Below are 15,778 nucleotides of genomic sequence, written 5' to 3'. Positions count from 1 at the left end.
GGTGAAGGGTCACTGTGTATTCAGGGTCGGGGTGAAGGGTCACTGTGTATTCAGGCTCTGGGGGGGGTGAAGGGTCACTGTGTTCAGACTCGGTCAGAGGTGAAGGATCACTGTATTCAGGGTTAGGGTGAAGGGTCACTATTCAGGGCCGGGGTGAAGGGTCACTCTATTCAGGGTCAGGGGTCACTCTCTATATCTGTTCACAGTTGGAGCGAGAGATGAGGCACAAACTGAAAACAGCTTTCAAGAACTTTATCGAGAAAGTGGAAGCTCTGACGAAAGAGGAGCTGGAATTTGAGGTTCCCTTCAGGGACCTGGGGTAAGTTCCCACATATCGTCCCGAGGGGGAGAGAGCTCCGATATCCCCCTGAGAGAGTGGGAGACTGAGAGACACCAGTCAGTGTATAGATTTCTCCCTGAGGGAGGGGACTGAGAGACACCAGTCAGTGTACAGATATCTCGCTGAGGGAGAGGGACTGAGAGACACCAGTCAGTGTACAGATATCTCCCTGAGGGAGAGGGACTGAGATACACCAGTCAGTGTACAGATATCTCCCTGAGGGAGAGGGACTGAGAGACACCAGTCAGTGTACAGATATCTCCCTGAGGGAGAGGGACTGAGAGACACCAGTCAGTGTACAGATATCTCCCTGAGGGAGAGGGACTGAGAGACACCAGTCAGTGTACAGATATCTCCCTGAGGGAGAGGGGACGGAGAGACACCAGTCAGTGTACAGATATCTCCCTGAGGGAGAGGGACTGAGAGTCACCAGTCAGTGTACAGATATCTCCCTGAGGGAGAGGGACTGAGAGACACCAGTCAGTGTACAGATATCTCCCTGAGGGAGAGGGACTGAGAGACACCAGTCAGTGTACAGATATCTCCCTGAGGGAGAGGGACTGAGAGACACCAGTCAGTGTGCAGATATCTCCCTGAGGGAGAGGGGATTGAGAGACACCAGTCAGTGTACAGATATCTCCCTGAGGGAGAGGGGACTGAGAGACACCAGTCAGTGTACAGAGATCTCCCTGAGGGAGAGGGACTGAGAGACACCAGTCAGTGTATAGATATCTCCCTGAGGGAGAGGGACTGAGAGACACCAGTCAGTGTACAGATATCTCCCTGAGGGAGAGGGACTGAGAGACACCAGTCAGTGTATAGATATCTCCCTGAGGGAGAGGGACTGAGAGACACCAGTCAGTGTACAGATATCTCCCTGAGGGAGAGGGACTGAGAGACACCCAGTCAGTGTACAGATATCTCCCTGAGGGAGAGGGACTGAGAGACACCAGTCAGTGTACAGATATCTCCCTGAGGGAGAGGGACTGAGAGACACCAGTCAGTGTACAGATATCTCCCTAAGGGAGAGGGGACTGAGAGACCCAGTCAGTGTACAGATATCTCCCTAAGGGAGAGGGGACTGAGAGACAACAGTCAGTGTACAGATATCTCCCTGAGGGAGAGGGACTGAGAGACACCAGTCAGTGTACAGATATCTCCCTGAGGGAGACTGAGAGACACCAGTCAGTGTACAGATATCTCCGAGGGAGAGGGGACTGAGAGACACCAGTCAGTGTACAGATATCTCTCTGGGAGAGAGGGACTGAGAGACACCAGTCAGTGTACAGATATCTCCCTGAGGGAGAGGGACTGAGAGACACCATTCAGTGTACAGATATCTCCCTGAGGGAGAGGGACTGAGAGACACCAGTCAGTGTACAGATATCTCACTGAGGGAGAGGGACTGAGAGACACCAGTCAGTGTACAGATATCTCCCTGAGGGAGAGGGACTGAGAGACACCAGTCAGTGTACAGATATCTCACTGAGGGAGAGGGACTGAGAGACACCAGTCAGTGTACAGATATCTCCCTGAGGGAGAGGGACTGAGAGACACCAGTCAGTGTACAGATATCTCCCTAAGGGAGAGGGACTGAGAGACACCAGTCAGTGTATAGATATCTCCCTGAGGGAGAGGGACTGAGAGACACCAGTCAGTGTACAGATATCTCCCTGAGGGAGAGGGACTGAGAGACACCAGTCAGTGTACAGATATCTCCCTGAGGGAGAGGGACTGAGAGACACCAGTCAGTGTACAGATATCTCCCTGAGGGAGAGGGACTGAGAGACACCAGTCAGTGTACAGATATCTCCCTAAGGGAGAGGGGACTGAGAGACACCAGTCAGTGTACAGATATCTCCCTAAGGGAGAGGGGACTGAGAGACAACAGTCAGTGTACAGATATCTCCCTGAGGGAGAGGGACTGAGAGACACCAGTCAGTGTACAGATATCTCCCTGAGGGAGACTGAGAGACACCAGTCAGTGTACAGATATCTCCGAGGGAGAGGGGACTGAGAGACACCAGTCAGTGTACAGATATCTCTCTGGGGGAGAGGGACTGAGAGACACCAGTCAGTGTACAGATATCTCCCTGAGGGAGAGGGACTGAGAGACACCATTCAGTGTACAGATATCTCCCTGAGGGAGAGGGACTGAGAGACACCAGTCAGTGTACAGATATCTCACTGAGGGAGAGGGACTGAGAGACACCAGTCAGTGTACAGATATCTCCCTGAGGGAGAGGGACTGAGAGACACCAGTCAGTGTACAGATATCTCACTGAGGGAGAGGGACTGAGAGACACCAGTCAGTGTACAGATATCTCCCTGAGGGAAAGGGACTGAGAGACACCAGGGTGCTGTTTCCTGTGAAGTTTTGTTGTTCACTGTGTGTGTCCCTCCCTCTCTGTTCTCTCTCTCACTCTCCCTCTCTCTCTCTCTCTCTCTCTCTCTCTGTCTGTCTGTCTCTGTCTCTCTCCCTCTCTCTCTTTGTCTCTCTCCCTCTCTCTCTCTCTCTGTGTCTCTCCCTCTGTCTCTCTCCCTCTCTGTCTCTCTCCCTCTCTCTCTTTGTCTCTCTCCCTCTCTCTCTCTCTGTGTCTCTCCCTCTGTCTCTCTCCCTCTCTCTCTCTCTCTCTCTCTCTCTCTCTGTCTGTCTGTCTGTCTCTGTCTCTCTCCCTCTCTCTCTTTGTCTCTCTGTCTCTCTCCCTCTCTGTCTCTCTCCCTCTCTGTCTCTCACCCTCTCTCTCCCTCTCTGTCTCTCTCCCTCTCAGTCTCGCTCCCTCTCTGTCTTTCTCCCTCTCTGTCTCGCTCGCTCTCCCTCTCTGTCTCTCTCCCTCTCTGTCTCTCTCCCTCTCTGTCTCTCTCCCTCTCTGTCTCTCACCCTCTCTGTCTCTCACCCTCTCTGTCTCTCACCCTCTCTGTCTCTCTCCCTCTGTGTTTGACTCTCCCTGTCTCTCTCTCTGTCCCGCTCTCTCTCTCTGTCCCGCTCTCTCTCTCTGTCCCGCTCTCTCTCTCTGTCCCGCTCTCTCTCTCTGTCCCGCTCTCTCTCTCTGTCCCGCTCTCTCTCTCTGTCCCGCTCTCTCTCTCTGTCCCGCTCTCTCTCTCTGTCCCGCTCTCTCTCTCTGTCCCGCTCTCTCTCTCTGTCCCGCTCTCTCTCTCTGTCCCGCTCTCTCTCTCTGTCCCGCTCTCTCTCTCTGTCCCGCTCTCTCTCTCTGTCCCGCTCTCTCTCTCTGTCCCGCTCTCTCTCTCTGTCCCGCTCTCTCTCTCTGTCCCGCTCTCTCTCTCTGTCCCGCTCTCTCTCTCTGTCCCGCTCTCTCTCTCTGTCCCGCTCTCTCTCTCTGTCCCGCTCTCTCTCTCTGTCCCGCTCTCTCTCTCTGTCCCGCTCTCTCTCTCTGTCCCGCTCTCTCTCTTCTGTCCCGCTCTCTCTCTCTGTCCCGCTCTCTCTCTCTGTCCCGCTCTCTCTCTCTGTCCCGCTCTCTCTCTCTGTCCCGCTCTCTCTCTCTGTCCCGCTCTCTCTCTCTGTCCCGCTCTCTCTCTCTGTCCCGCTCTCTCTCTCTGTCCCGCTCTCTCTCTCTGTCCCGCTCTCTCTCTCTGTCCCGCTCTCTCTCTCTGTCCCGCTCTCTCTCTCTGTCCCGCTCTCTCTCTCTGTCCCGCTCTCTCTCTCTGTCCCGCTCTCTCTCTCTCTCTCTCTCTCTCTCTCTCTCTCTCTCTCTCCCTCTCTCTCTTTGTCTCTCTGTCTCTCTCCCTCTCTTTCTCTCTCCCTCTCTTTCTCTCTCCCTCTCTTTCTCTCTTTCTCTCTCCCTCTCTGTCTCTCTGTCTCTCTCCCTCTCTGTCTCTCTCCCTCTCTGTCTCTCTCCATCTCTGTCTCTCACCCTCTCTCTCCCTCTCTGTCTCTCTCCCTCTCTTTCTCTCTCCCTCTCTGTCTCTCTGTCTCTCTCCCTCTCTGTCTCTCACCCTCTCTCTCCCTCTCTGTCTCTCTCCCTCTCTGTCTCTCTCTCTCCCTGTCCCGCTCTCTCTCCCTGTCCCGTTCTCTCTCCCTGTCCCGTTCTCTCTCCCTGTCCCGCTCTCTCTCCCTGTCCCGCTCTCTCTCCCTGTCCCGCTCTCTCTCCCTGTCCCGCTCTCTCTCCCTGTCCCGCTCTCTCTCCCTGTCCCGCTCTCTCTCCCTGTCCCGCTCTCTCTCCCTGTCCCGCTCTCTCTCCCTGTCCCGCTCTCTCTCCCTGTCCCGCTCTCTCTCCCTGTCCCGCTCTCTCTCCCTGTCCCGCTCTCTCTCCCTGTCCCGCTCTCTCTCCCTGTCCCGCTCTCTCTCCCTGTCCCGCTCTCTCTCCCTGTCCCGCTCTCTCTCCCTGTCCCGCTCTCTCTCCCTGTCCCGCTCTCTCTCCCTGTCCCGCTCTCTCTCCCTGTCCCGCTCTCTCTCCCTGTCCCGCTCTCTCTCCCTGTCCCGCTCGCTCTCCCTGTCCCGCTCTCTCTCCCTGTCCCGCTCCCCCTCCCTGCCCCGCTCCCCCTCCCTGCCCCGCGCCCCCTCCCTGTCCCGCTCTCTCTACCTGCCCCGCGCCCCCTCTCTGTCCCCGCTTGCGATCCCTGTCCCGCTCTCCCTCTCACTGTGTCTTTCTTCCTCCCCAGGTTTAACGGAGCTCCCTACCGGAGTACATGCATGCTTCAGCCAACCAGCAGCTCACTGGTGAATGTGACTGAATGGGTGAGTGAATGGGTGGGGTTTGTGTGTTGCGGGGGGGAGGGCGCTGATGATGCGATTGAGCTCGGTTTTAGGGTTCTGCGTAGCCATCGGTTGTCTCACCCTCACCCAGTCCCTCCTGTAACCCTCGCCTCGGGCTGGAAGGCCAATGGAATGTTGGCCTTTATTGCAAAGGGGATGGAGTATAAAAGCAGAGAAGTCTTGCTCCAGTTATACAGGGTATTGGTGAGGCCACACCTGGAGTACTGCGTGCAGTTTTGGTTTCCGTATTTACGAAAGGATACACTTGCTTTGGAGGCAGTTCAGAGAAGGTTCACTCGGTTGATTCCGGGGATGAGGGGGTTGACTTATGAGGAAAGGTTGAGGAGGTTGGGCCTCTTCTCATTGGAGTTCAGAAGAATGAGAGGTGATCTTATCGAAACGTATAAGATTATGAGGGGGCTTGACAAGGTGGATGCAGAGAGGATGTTCCCACTGATGGGGGAGACTAGAACTAGGGGGCATGGTCTTAGAATAAGGGGCCGCCCATTTAAAACTGAGATGAGGAGGAATTTCTTCTCTCAGAGGGTTGTAAATCTGTGGAATTCTCTGCCCCAGAGAGCTGTGGAGGCTGGGTCATTGAATATATTTAAGGTGGAGATAGACAGATTGTTGAGCGATAAGGAAGTGAAGGGTTATGGGGAGCGGGCGGGGAAATGGAGCTGAGTCCATGATCGGATCAGCCATGATCTTATTAAATGGTGGAGCAGGCTCGAGGGGCCGAATGGCCGACTCCTGCTCCTATTTCTTATGTTGGACGGAGATGAGGAGAAATTTCTTCTCTCAGAGGGTGGTGAATCTTTGGAATTCTTTGCCCCAGAGGGCTGTGGAGGCTGAGTCGTTCTATTTAAGCTGGAGGTCGATAGATTTTTGGAGTCGAGGGATATGGGGATCGGGCGGGCAGCTGGAGTTGGGGTAGTTCAGCCGACGGCCTGCGTGTCACATGCTCCTCTGAATCAGAAGGTCGTGGGTTCAACTTCCACTCCAGAGACTCGAGCGCAACAATAGAGGCACAGAGTGCAATAGTGTGGGAATTATGATGGATCTTTATACAACACTGGCTCGGCCTCAACTGGAGTATTGTGTCCAATTCTGGGCACCATACTTTAGAGAGGATGTGAAGGCCTTGGAGAAGGTGCAGAGGGAGATTGGCCAGAATGGTCCCGGGGATGTGGGACCTCAGTGACGGGGTGAGACTGGAGAAGCTGGGGTTGTTCTCCTTGGAGCAGAGAAGGTTGAGAGGAGATTTGATCGAGATGTTCACAATCATGAGGGGTCTGGACAGAGGAGACAGAGAGAGAAACCGTTCCCATTGGTGGAAGGGTCAGGAACCAGAGGACACAGATTTCAGGCGATTGGCAGAAGAACCAAAGGCGACACGGGGAAACAACGTTTGTCACGCAGCGAGTGGTTAGGATCTGGAATGCACGGCCTGAGAGGGTGGGGGAGGCAGACTCAATCGAGGCTTTCAAACGGGAGTTGGATAAGTGCCTGAAGGAAATACATTCGCAGGGCCACGGGGACAGGGCGAGGGGAGTGGGACTGGCTGAGGTGCTCCTGCAGAGAGCCGGCACGGGCTCGACGGGCCGAATGGCATCCTACCTTGCTGTAACTGTTCGATGATCCAGGTTGACACTGCAGAGCAGTGCTGAGGGAGCGCCGCACTGTCAGAGGGGCAGTACCCAGTCACATTTCCTACATTACGACAGTGACTACACTTCCAACAGTACTCATTGGCTGTAAGGCACTTTGGGTGGTCCTGAGGTGAAAGGGGTTGGAGAAATGCGACTTTTATTGAAGGTGGAACAGGCTGGACGGGCCGTTTGGCTCACTGCTGCCCCCATTTCTGATCTTGTCTTCCTCCCCTCCCTCCCTGCAGCCCCCGTTCGTGGTGACCCTGGATGAGGTGGAGTTGGTCCATTTTGAGAGAGTGCAGTTCCACCTGAAGAATTTCGACATGGTGATCGTCTACAAGGACTACAGCAAGAAAGTCACCATGATCAACGCCATCCCCGTGGCCTCACTCGATCCCATCAAGGAATGGCTCAAGTGCGTAACCCCGTGCTGTACCTGCCCTGGGAGTGTTTGATGGGACAGTGTAGAGGGAGCTTTACTCTGTATCTAACCCCCTGTACCTGCCCTGGGAGTGTTTGATGGGACAGTGTAGAGGGAGCTTTACTCTGTATCTAACCCCCTGTACCTGCCCTGGGAGTGTTTGATGGAACAGTGTAGAGGGAGCTTTACTCTGTATCTAACCCCCTGTACCTGCCCTGGGAGTGTTTGATGGGACAGTGTAGAGGGAGCTTTACTCTGTATCTAACCCCCTGTACCTGCCCTGGGAGTGTTTGATGGGACAGTGTAGAGGGAGCTTTACTCTGTATCTAACCCCCTGTACCTGCCCTGGGAGTGTTTGATGGGACAGTGTAGAGGGAGCTTTACTCTGTATCGAACCCCGTGCTGTATTTGGCCGGGTGTATTTCGGCGGATGTTTACAGTGTTTTGCGTCTCTCCCCTGCTGACCTGCAGCTCCTGTGATCTGAAGTACACGGAAGGCGTGCAGTCGCTGAACTGGACCAAGATCATGAAAACCATAGTGGACGACCCCGAGGGATTCTTCGAGCAAGGAGGCTGGTCGTTCCTGGAGCCCGAGGGTGATGTATGTGTGGGGCTGGCGATTCCGGGTCTGTGTCTCGTTCAGTCTCGGTGCATCAGTCCATGGCGTCGACCCCTCCCTACCTCTGTAACCTCCTCCAGCCCCGACACCCCTCCTATCTCTGTAACCTCCTCCAGCCCCTACACCCCTTCTATCTCTGTAACCTCCTCCAGCCCCTACACCCCTCCCTACCTCTGTAACCTCCTCCAGCCCCTACACCCCTCCCTATCTCTGTAACCTTCTCCAGCCCCTACACCCCTCCTATCTCTGTAACCTCCTCCAGCCCCTACACCACTCCATATCTCTGTAACCTCCTCCAGCCCCTACACCCCTCCCTATCTCTGTAACCCCCTCCAGCCCCTACACCTCTCCCTATCTCTGTAACCTCCTCCAGCCCTACACCCCTCCCTATCTCTGTAACCTCCTCCAGCCCTACACCCCTCCCTACCTCTGTAACCTCCTCCAGCCCCTACACCCCTCCCTATCTCTGTAACCTCCTCCAGCCCCTACACCCCTCCCTATCTCTGTAACCTCCTCCAGCCCCTACACCCCTCCCTATCTCTGTAATCTCCTCCAGCCCCACAACCCCCCGAAATGTCTGCGCCCCTCTAATTCTGCCCCCCTGACCATCCCTGATTATAATCGCTCCACCATCGGTGGCCGTGCCTTCTGTTGCCTGGGCCCCAAGCTCTGGAACTCCCTCCCTAAACCTCTCCGCCTCTCTACCTCTCTTTCCTCCTTCAGGACGCTCCTTAAAACCCACCTCTTTGACCCAGCTTTTGGTCACCATTGCTAATTTCTCCTGACGTGGCTGGGGGTCAGATTCTTTATCGCCTGTGAAGCACCCTCGGACGTTTCACCCCGTTAAAGGCGCTCTCTAAATGGTGGAGTTTTAACGTTGTCCCTCCCTCCCGACACCACCCCTCCAGGCCCTTGCTCTGTGTGTGAGCTCTAGCTACAGGATTGTGGCAGCGCAGTGGTAATGTTCGTGGACGTGTGATCCTGAGACCTGGACTCGTGATCCGGAGAGACCAGTTCAAATCCCACCACGGCAGCTGGGGAATTTAAATTCAGCTAATTAAATAAATCTGGAGTAATAAGCTAGTGTTGTAAAAGGCCTTCTGGTTGATGAATGCCCTTTCGGGAAGGAAATCTTCTGCCCTTACCCGTTCTGGCCTACATGTGACCCCTGACCCCACAGTAATGCCCTCTAAAATGGCGGCTGACCACCACCTTCTCAAGGGGCAATTAGGGATGGGCGACAAATGCCCGTCTTCCCACATCCCAGGAACTCCTTTTAATAACAAAATGCCAGCGAGATATTCGACTGTGGAGGGCAGTCACCGTCGACCGTCATTCTCTTTTTCCCCCCCCCCCCCCCGCCCCGCCCCTTCCCGGAACCGTGGGGTCAGTCCTGGGATTCCCCACAATATAGGGGCTAATTCTGGAGGCCCTCCCTCGCCCCGTCTGGGAGCAGCTGACTCGGGAACAGGCCGGGAGTGGAGCCTGGGCTTTTCCTCAACAGCCGTGAGCTGTAGCGCACCCGCCCACCCTCTGCTTTGTCTTTCCCCCCCCCCCCCCCCCCCCCGCCCCAGGACAGCGAAGCTGAGGCCCAGGACTCTGAATCGGAGCTGGAGGACGAGACGTTCAATCCGACCGACGATGAGGACGCGGTGGAGGATGAGGACAGCGATGAAGACTATTCGTCGGAGACGGAGGAGTCTGGTGAGCATCGGGGGCAGTACTGAGAGGGCGCCATACTGCGCTGTCGGAGGGGCAGTACTGAGGGAGTGCCGCACTGTCGGAGGGGCAGTACTGAGAGGGCGCCATACTGCGCTGCCGGAGGGGCTGTACTGAGGGAGCCCCGCACTGCCGGAGGGGCAGTACTGAGGGAGCCCCGCACTGTCGGAGGGGCAGTACTGAGGGAGCCCCGCACTGTCGAAGGGGCAGTACTGAGGGAGCCCCGCACTGCCGGAGGGGCAGTACTGAGGGAGCCCCGCACTGTCGAAGGGGCAGTACTGAGGGAGCCCCGCACTGCCGGAGGGGCAGTACTGAGGGAGCCCCGCACTGCCGGAGGGGCAGTACTGAGGGAGCCCCGCACTGTCGGAGGGGCAGTACTGAGGGAGCCCCGCACTGTCGGAGGGGCAGTACTGAGGGAGCCCCGCACTGTCGGAGGGGCAGTACTGAGAGGGCGCCATACTGCGCTGTCGGAGGGGCAGTACTGAGGGAGCCCCGCACTGCCGGAGGGGCAGTACTGAGGGAGCACTGCGCTGTCGGAGGGGCAGTACTGAGGGTGCGCCACACTGTCGGAGGGGCAGTACTGAGGGAGCGCCGCACTGTCGGAGGGGCAGTACTGAGGGAGCACTGCGCTGTCGGAGGGGCAGTACTGAGGGTGCGCCGTCGGAGGGGCAGTACTGAGGGTGCGCCGCACTGCCGGAGGGGCAGTACTGAGGGTGCACTGCGCTGTCGGAGGGGCAGTACTGAGGGTGCGCCGCACTGTCGGAGGGGCAGTACTGAGGGAGCCCCGCACTGCCGGAGGGGCAGTACAGAGGGAGCACTGCGCTGTCGGAGGGGCAGTACTAAGGGAGTGCCGCACTGCGCTGTCGGAGGGGCAGTACTGAGGGAGTGCCGCACTGTCGGAGGAGCAGTGCTGAGGGAGTGCCGCACTGCTGGAGGGGCAGTACTGAGGGAGTGCCGCACTGCGCTGTCGGAGGGGCAGTACTGAGATAGTGCCGCACTGTCGGAGGGGCAGTACTGAGGGAGCACCGCACTGCCGGAGGGGCAGTGCTGAGGGAGTGCCCGCACTGCGCTGTCGGAGGGGCAGTGCTGAGGGAGCACCGCGCTGTCGGAGGGGTGGTACTGAGGGAGTGCCGCACTGTCGGAGGGGTGGTACTGAGGGAGTGCCGCACTGTCGGAGAACCTAGTACCTGGGGATCTAATTTTGCCGTGTCTCTACAGCAAGCGAGGAGTCTCTGGGCAGTGAAGAGGAGAGCGGGAAGGACTGGGATGAGCTGGAAGAGGAGGCTCGACGAGGTGAGTTTGGATTCCTTTGTTCATCGGCTGTTTGGTGGAAGAATTAACTGCACAGGCAGCAGTTAACGGGTATGATATAATTGGGATTACGGAGACATGGCTCCAGGGTGACCAAAGCTGGGAACTCAACATCCAGGGGTATTCAACATTTCGGAAGGACAGACAGAAAGGAAAAGGAGGTGGGGTGGCGTTGCTGGTTAAAGAGGAAATTAACACAATAGTAAGGAGGGTCGTTAGCCTGGATGATGTGGAATCGGTATGGGTGGAGCTACGGAATACCAAAGGGCAGAAAGCGCTAGTGGGAGTTGTGTACAGACCACCAAACAGTAGTAGTGAGGTTGGGGACAGCATCAAACAAGAAATTAGGGAGGCGTGCAATAAGGGTACAGCAGTTATCATGGGTGACTTTCATCTACATATTGATTGGGCTAACCAAACTGGTAGCAATACTGTGGAGGAGGATTTCCTGGAGTGTATTAGGGATGGTTTTCTAGACCAATATGTCGAGGAACCAACTAGAGGGCTGGCCATCCTAGACTGGGTGATGTGTAATGAGAAAGGATTAATTAACAATCTTGTTGTGCGAGGCCCCTTGGGGAAGAGTGACCATAATATGATAGGCAATGGCAAACATTTAAAGATCACATGGATGAACTTCAACAATTGTACATCCCTGTTTGGAGTAAAAATAAAACGGGGAAGGTGGCTCAACCGTGGCTAACAAGGGAAATTAAGGATAGTGTTAAATCCAAGGAAGAGGCAAATAAATTGGCCAGAAAAAGCAGCAAACCTGAGGACTGGGAGAAATTTATAATACAGCAGAGGAGGACAAAGGGTTTAATTAAGAGGGGAAAATAGAGTATGAGAGGAAGTTGCTGGGAACATAAAAACTGACTGCAAAAGCTTCTATAGATATGTGAAGAGAAAAAGATTAATGAAAACAAACGTAGGTCCCTTGCAGTCAGATTCAGGGGAATTTATAATGGGGAACAAGGCGGGAAATTGTGTTAGGGAAATTGATGGGATTAAAGGCCAATAAATCCCCGGGGCCTGATAGTCTGCATCCCAGAGTACTTAAGGAAGTGGCCCTAGAAATAGTGGATGCATTGGTGATCATTTTCCAACAGTCTATCGACTCGGGATCAGTTCCTATGGACTGGAGGGTAGCGAATGTAACACCACTTTTTAAGAAAGGAGGGAGAGAGAAAACAGCTAATTATAGACCGGTTAGCCTGACATCAGTAGTGGGGAAAATGTTGGAATCAATTATTAAAGATGAAATAGCAGCACATTTGGAAAGCAGTGACAGGATCGGTCCAAGTCAGCATGGATTTATGAAAGGGAAATCATGCTTGACAAATCTTCTAGAATTTTTTGAGGATGTAACTAGTAGAGTGGACAAGGGAGAACCAGTGGATGTGGTGTATTTGGACTTTCAAAAGGCTTTTGACAAGGTCCCACACAAGAGATTTATGTGCAAAATTAAAGCACATGGTATTGGGGGTAATGTACTGACGTGGATAGAGAACTGGTTGACAGACAGGAAGCAGAGAGTCGGGATAAACGGGTCCTTTTCAGAATGGCAGGCAGTGACTAGTGGGGTGCCGCAGGGTTCAGTGCTGGGACCCCAGCTATTTACAATATATATCAATAATTTGGATGAGGGAATTGAATGTAATATCTCCAAGTTTGCAGATGACACTAAGCTGGGTGATGGTGTGAGCTGTGAGGAGGATGCTAAGAGGCTGCAGGGTGACTTGGACAGGTTAGGTGAGTGGGCAAATGCATGGCAGATGCAGTATAATGTGGATAAATGTGAGGTTATCCACTTTGGTGGCAAAAACACGAAGGCAGAATATTATCTGAATGGTGACAGATTAGGAAAAGGGGAGGTGCAACGAGACCTGGGTGTCATGGTACATCAGTCATTGAAAGTTGGCATGCAGGTACAGCAGGCAGTGAAGAAGGCAAATGGTATGTTGGCCTTCATAGCGAGAGGATTTGAGTATAGGAGCAGGGAGGTCTTACTGCAGTTGTACAGGGCATTGGTGAGGCCACACCTGGAATATTGTGTACAGTTTTGGTCTCCTAAGCTGAGGAAGGATGTTCTTGCTATTGAGGGAGTGCAGCGAAGGTTCACCAGACTGATTCCCGGGATGGCAGGACTGACATATGAAGAAAGACTGGATCGACTGGGCCTGTGTTCACTGGAATTTAGAAGTATGAGAGGGGATCTCATAGCAACATATAAAATTCTGACGGGACTGGACAGGTTAGATGCAGGAAGAATGTTCCCGATGTTGGGGAAGTCCAGAACCAGGGGTCACAGTCTAAGGATAAGGGGTAAGCCATTTAGGACCGAGATGAGGAGAAACTTCTTCACTCGGAGAGTTGTTAACCTGTGGAATTCTCTACCGCAGAGTGTTGTTGAGGCCAGTTCATTGGATATATTAAAGAGGGAGTTAGATGTGGCCCTTACAGCTAAAGGGATCAAGGTGTATGGAGAGAAAGCAGGAATGGGGTACTGAGGTGAATGATCAGCCATGATCTTATTGAATGGTGGTGCAGGCTCGAAGGGCCGAATGGCCTACTCCTGCTCCTATTTTCTATGTTTTTCTTAAATTGGTTCCCTGGGCTTTCCAACCGGAGGCAATTTGTGCAAAAGCACTGAAAGTTTTACTGAACCAGTAATAATCATTGGGCTCAATCCCAGCTGGAGTATTGGCGTTGGAGAGGGTGCGGAAGAGATTGACCAGGATGGTCCCGGAGATGAGGGACTGGGGTTTGTCCTCCTTAGAGCAGAGAAGGTTAAGATTTAATCGAGGTGTTGAAAATCATGGGGGTTTTGATCGAGTAAATCGGGAGAACCTGGTCCCAGGGACAGGAGGGCGGGTAACCAGAGGGACACGGATTGACGATAATCGGCGATGGAACCCGAGGGGGCGATGGGGAGAGTGTGTTGACGCAGCGAGTTGTTGTGATCGGGAACGCGCTGCCTGAAAGGGCGGTGGGAGCAGATTCAATAGTAACCTTCAAACGGGAAATTGGATAAATACTTGGGGAAAAATTGCAGGATTTGGGGTAAGAGCGGGGTTGTGGGACTAAGTGGGTCGCTCTGAAAGGGCGAGTGCAGAGTCGATGGGCTGAATGGCCACCTCCTGTGATGTCTTCTCTGATTGGGAGGAAACTCGTGCAGAGTTAAATGGAGAGAGACTACAAAGTGCCGCAGTACAGCGGGACCTGGGGCTTCTTGTGCATGAAACACAAAAGGATAGTCTGCAGGTACAGCAAGTGATCAGGAAGGCCACTGGAATCTTGGCCTTTATTGCAAAGGGGGATGGAGTATAAAAGCAGGGAAGTCCTGCTCCAGTTATACAGGGTATTGGTGAGGCCACACCTGGAGTACTGCGTGCAGTTTTGGTTTCCATATTTACGAAAGGACATACTTGCATTGGAGGCTGTTCAGAGAAGGTTCACTCGGTTGATTCCGGGGATGAGGGGGTTGACTTATGAGGAAAGGTTGAGGAGGTTGGGCCTCTACTCATTGGAATTCAGAAGAATGAGAGGTGATCTTATCGAAACGTATCAGATTATGAGGGGGCTTGACAAGGTGGATGCAGAGAGGATGTTCCCACTGATGGGGGAGACTAGAACTAGGGGGCATGGTCTTAGAATAAGGGGCCGCCCATTTAAAACTGAGATGAGGAGGAATTTCTTCTCTCAGAGGGTTGTAAATCTGTGGAATTCTCTGCCCCAGAGAGCTGTGGGGGCTGGGACATTGAATATACAGGCAGCTCTCGATTATGGGATCGGGCTATGCCGGGTAAACGGTTTCTCTGTCGGAGCGGGTTGCCATTACACTTAATGCTTACAGCTCCGCAGGTGTGTTCTAACCAATAGCCGGTCGCGTACCTTCTAATCCTTGAACCCTCGACCGCGAGATCTCGAGACCGTCGGGCTTTGTTGATTCCTTCCTGGAACTGTTGGTGGCATTTTAATGAGACAGCAGCGCGGCAAAGTACGCAGGCTCGACGGAGGTAGCGGGAGCTGGGGCAAGGGTGGAGAGCTTAAAAGCTCGGCTCGACGTTCGGAAGGAACATCAGAGTTCCAAAGTGACGTTTCTCACACACACACGCACACGGAATTTTAAATGGCACTACAACAGTTTCCCGTTGCGTCTGTGTGCGGGTAAGCGAGAGCTGCCTGTATTTCAGCTGCCTGTTTGAGCGGTAAGGGAGTGAAGGGTTACGGGGAAGTGGAGCTGAGTCCCTGATCCGGATCAGCCGCGATCGTACTGAATGGCGGAGCGGGCTCGAGGGGCCGGTGTCTGATCGCGGTGGCAGGGGCAGCCTGGCCTCCTCCCGTGCTGTGTCCGTTCTGTGTTAGCCCTCTCCTCCCGCAGTCGCCCTCACCCCCCCCCCTCTCTCTCTCTCTCTCTCCCCCCCGCAGCGGACCGTGAGTACCAGGAGGAGGAAGAGGATCCACGAAGCCGGAAGAGGAAGGGCCCAGTGATCACCAGCATCGCCAGTAAAAAGAAGAGGCGGAAGTGAGCGAGCGAGTGATGGCCGGAGTGAGCGCTGGTTGGTCTGGACCCCTGCCCACTCCTCTCGCCCTTTTTACAGCAGCTTGAAACTCTCTTCTATTTTTGGTTCCTGTTCCCTCCGACTCTGCTTCCTTGAATATTTTTTTTTTTTTTTGTCGATATTTCACGGACCAACTTCAAATGTAATTTCTAGCGACGTGTCGGGTTACTGTTTCCTCCTAGTCTGCGCCCCATCTCCCTCCTCTACTACCCCCCCCTCCTCCTCCTCCCCCCCCCTCCCCCACTCCATCGCCTCCTGGACTTCAGTATCGTGGACAATGCCTGGTTCTGTGTGCGAGCGAGCGAGCGTGTGCGTGCGTGCGTGATTGTGTCGATGTCTGTCTGCCCGTGTTGAGGGGTTGTGGGGAGAGAATTATGTCACTCTGTACCTGTCCCCGGTGTGCGAGGGGAGGGGAGGGGGCCGGGGGGGGGGGAGGG

The 15,778-nt window shown here is 54.4% G+C and overlaps 1 protein-coding gene across 1 annotated transcript in view; it reads left to right on the top strand.

The window, feature by feature from the left end:
• Positions 1–15,778, top strand: part of supt16h (SPT16 homolog, facilitates chromatin remodeling subunit) — a 41,869-nt gene extending 26,091 nt beyond the window's left edge. Inside the window, exons 8-14 of the mRNA XM_070866745.1 lie at positions 207–319; positions 4,961–5,036; positions 6,952–7,121; positions 7,599–7,728; positions 9,321–9,450; positions 10,684–10,758; positions 15,208–15,778. Of these exons, the coding sequence (XP_070722846.1) occupies positions 207–319; positions 4,961–5,036; positions 6,952–7,121; positions 7,599–7,728; positions 9,321–9,450; positions 10,684–10,758; positions 15,208–15,308 (795 nt within the window). The 3' untranslated portion in view covers positions 15,309–15,778. The remainder of the gene's footprint in view (positions 1–206; positions 320–4,960; positions 5,037–6,951; positions 7,122–7,598; positions 7,729–9,320; positions 9,451–10,683; positions 10,759–15,207) is intronic.

This window comes from Pristiophorus japonicus, chromosome 23 (genome assembly GCF_044704955.1).
Source record: "Pristiophorus japonicus isolate sPriJap1 chromosome 23, sPriJap1.hap1, whole genome shotgun sequence".
Taxonomy (NCBI): Eukaryota; Metazoa; Chordata; class Chondrichthyes; family Pristiophoridae; genus Pristiophorus; species Pristiophorus japonicus.
This window is presented reverse-complemented; position numbering and strand designations above follow the sequence as displayed.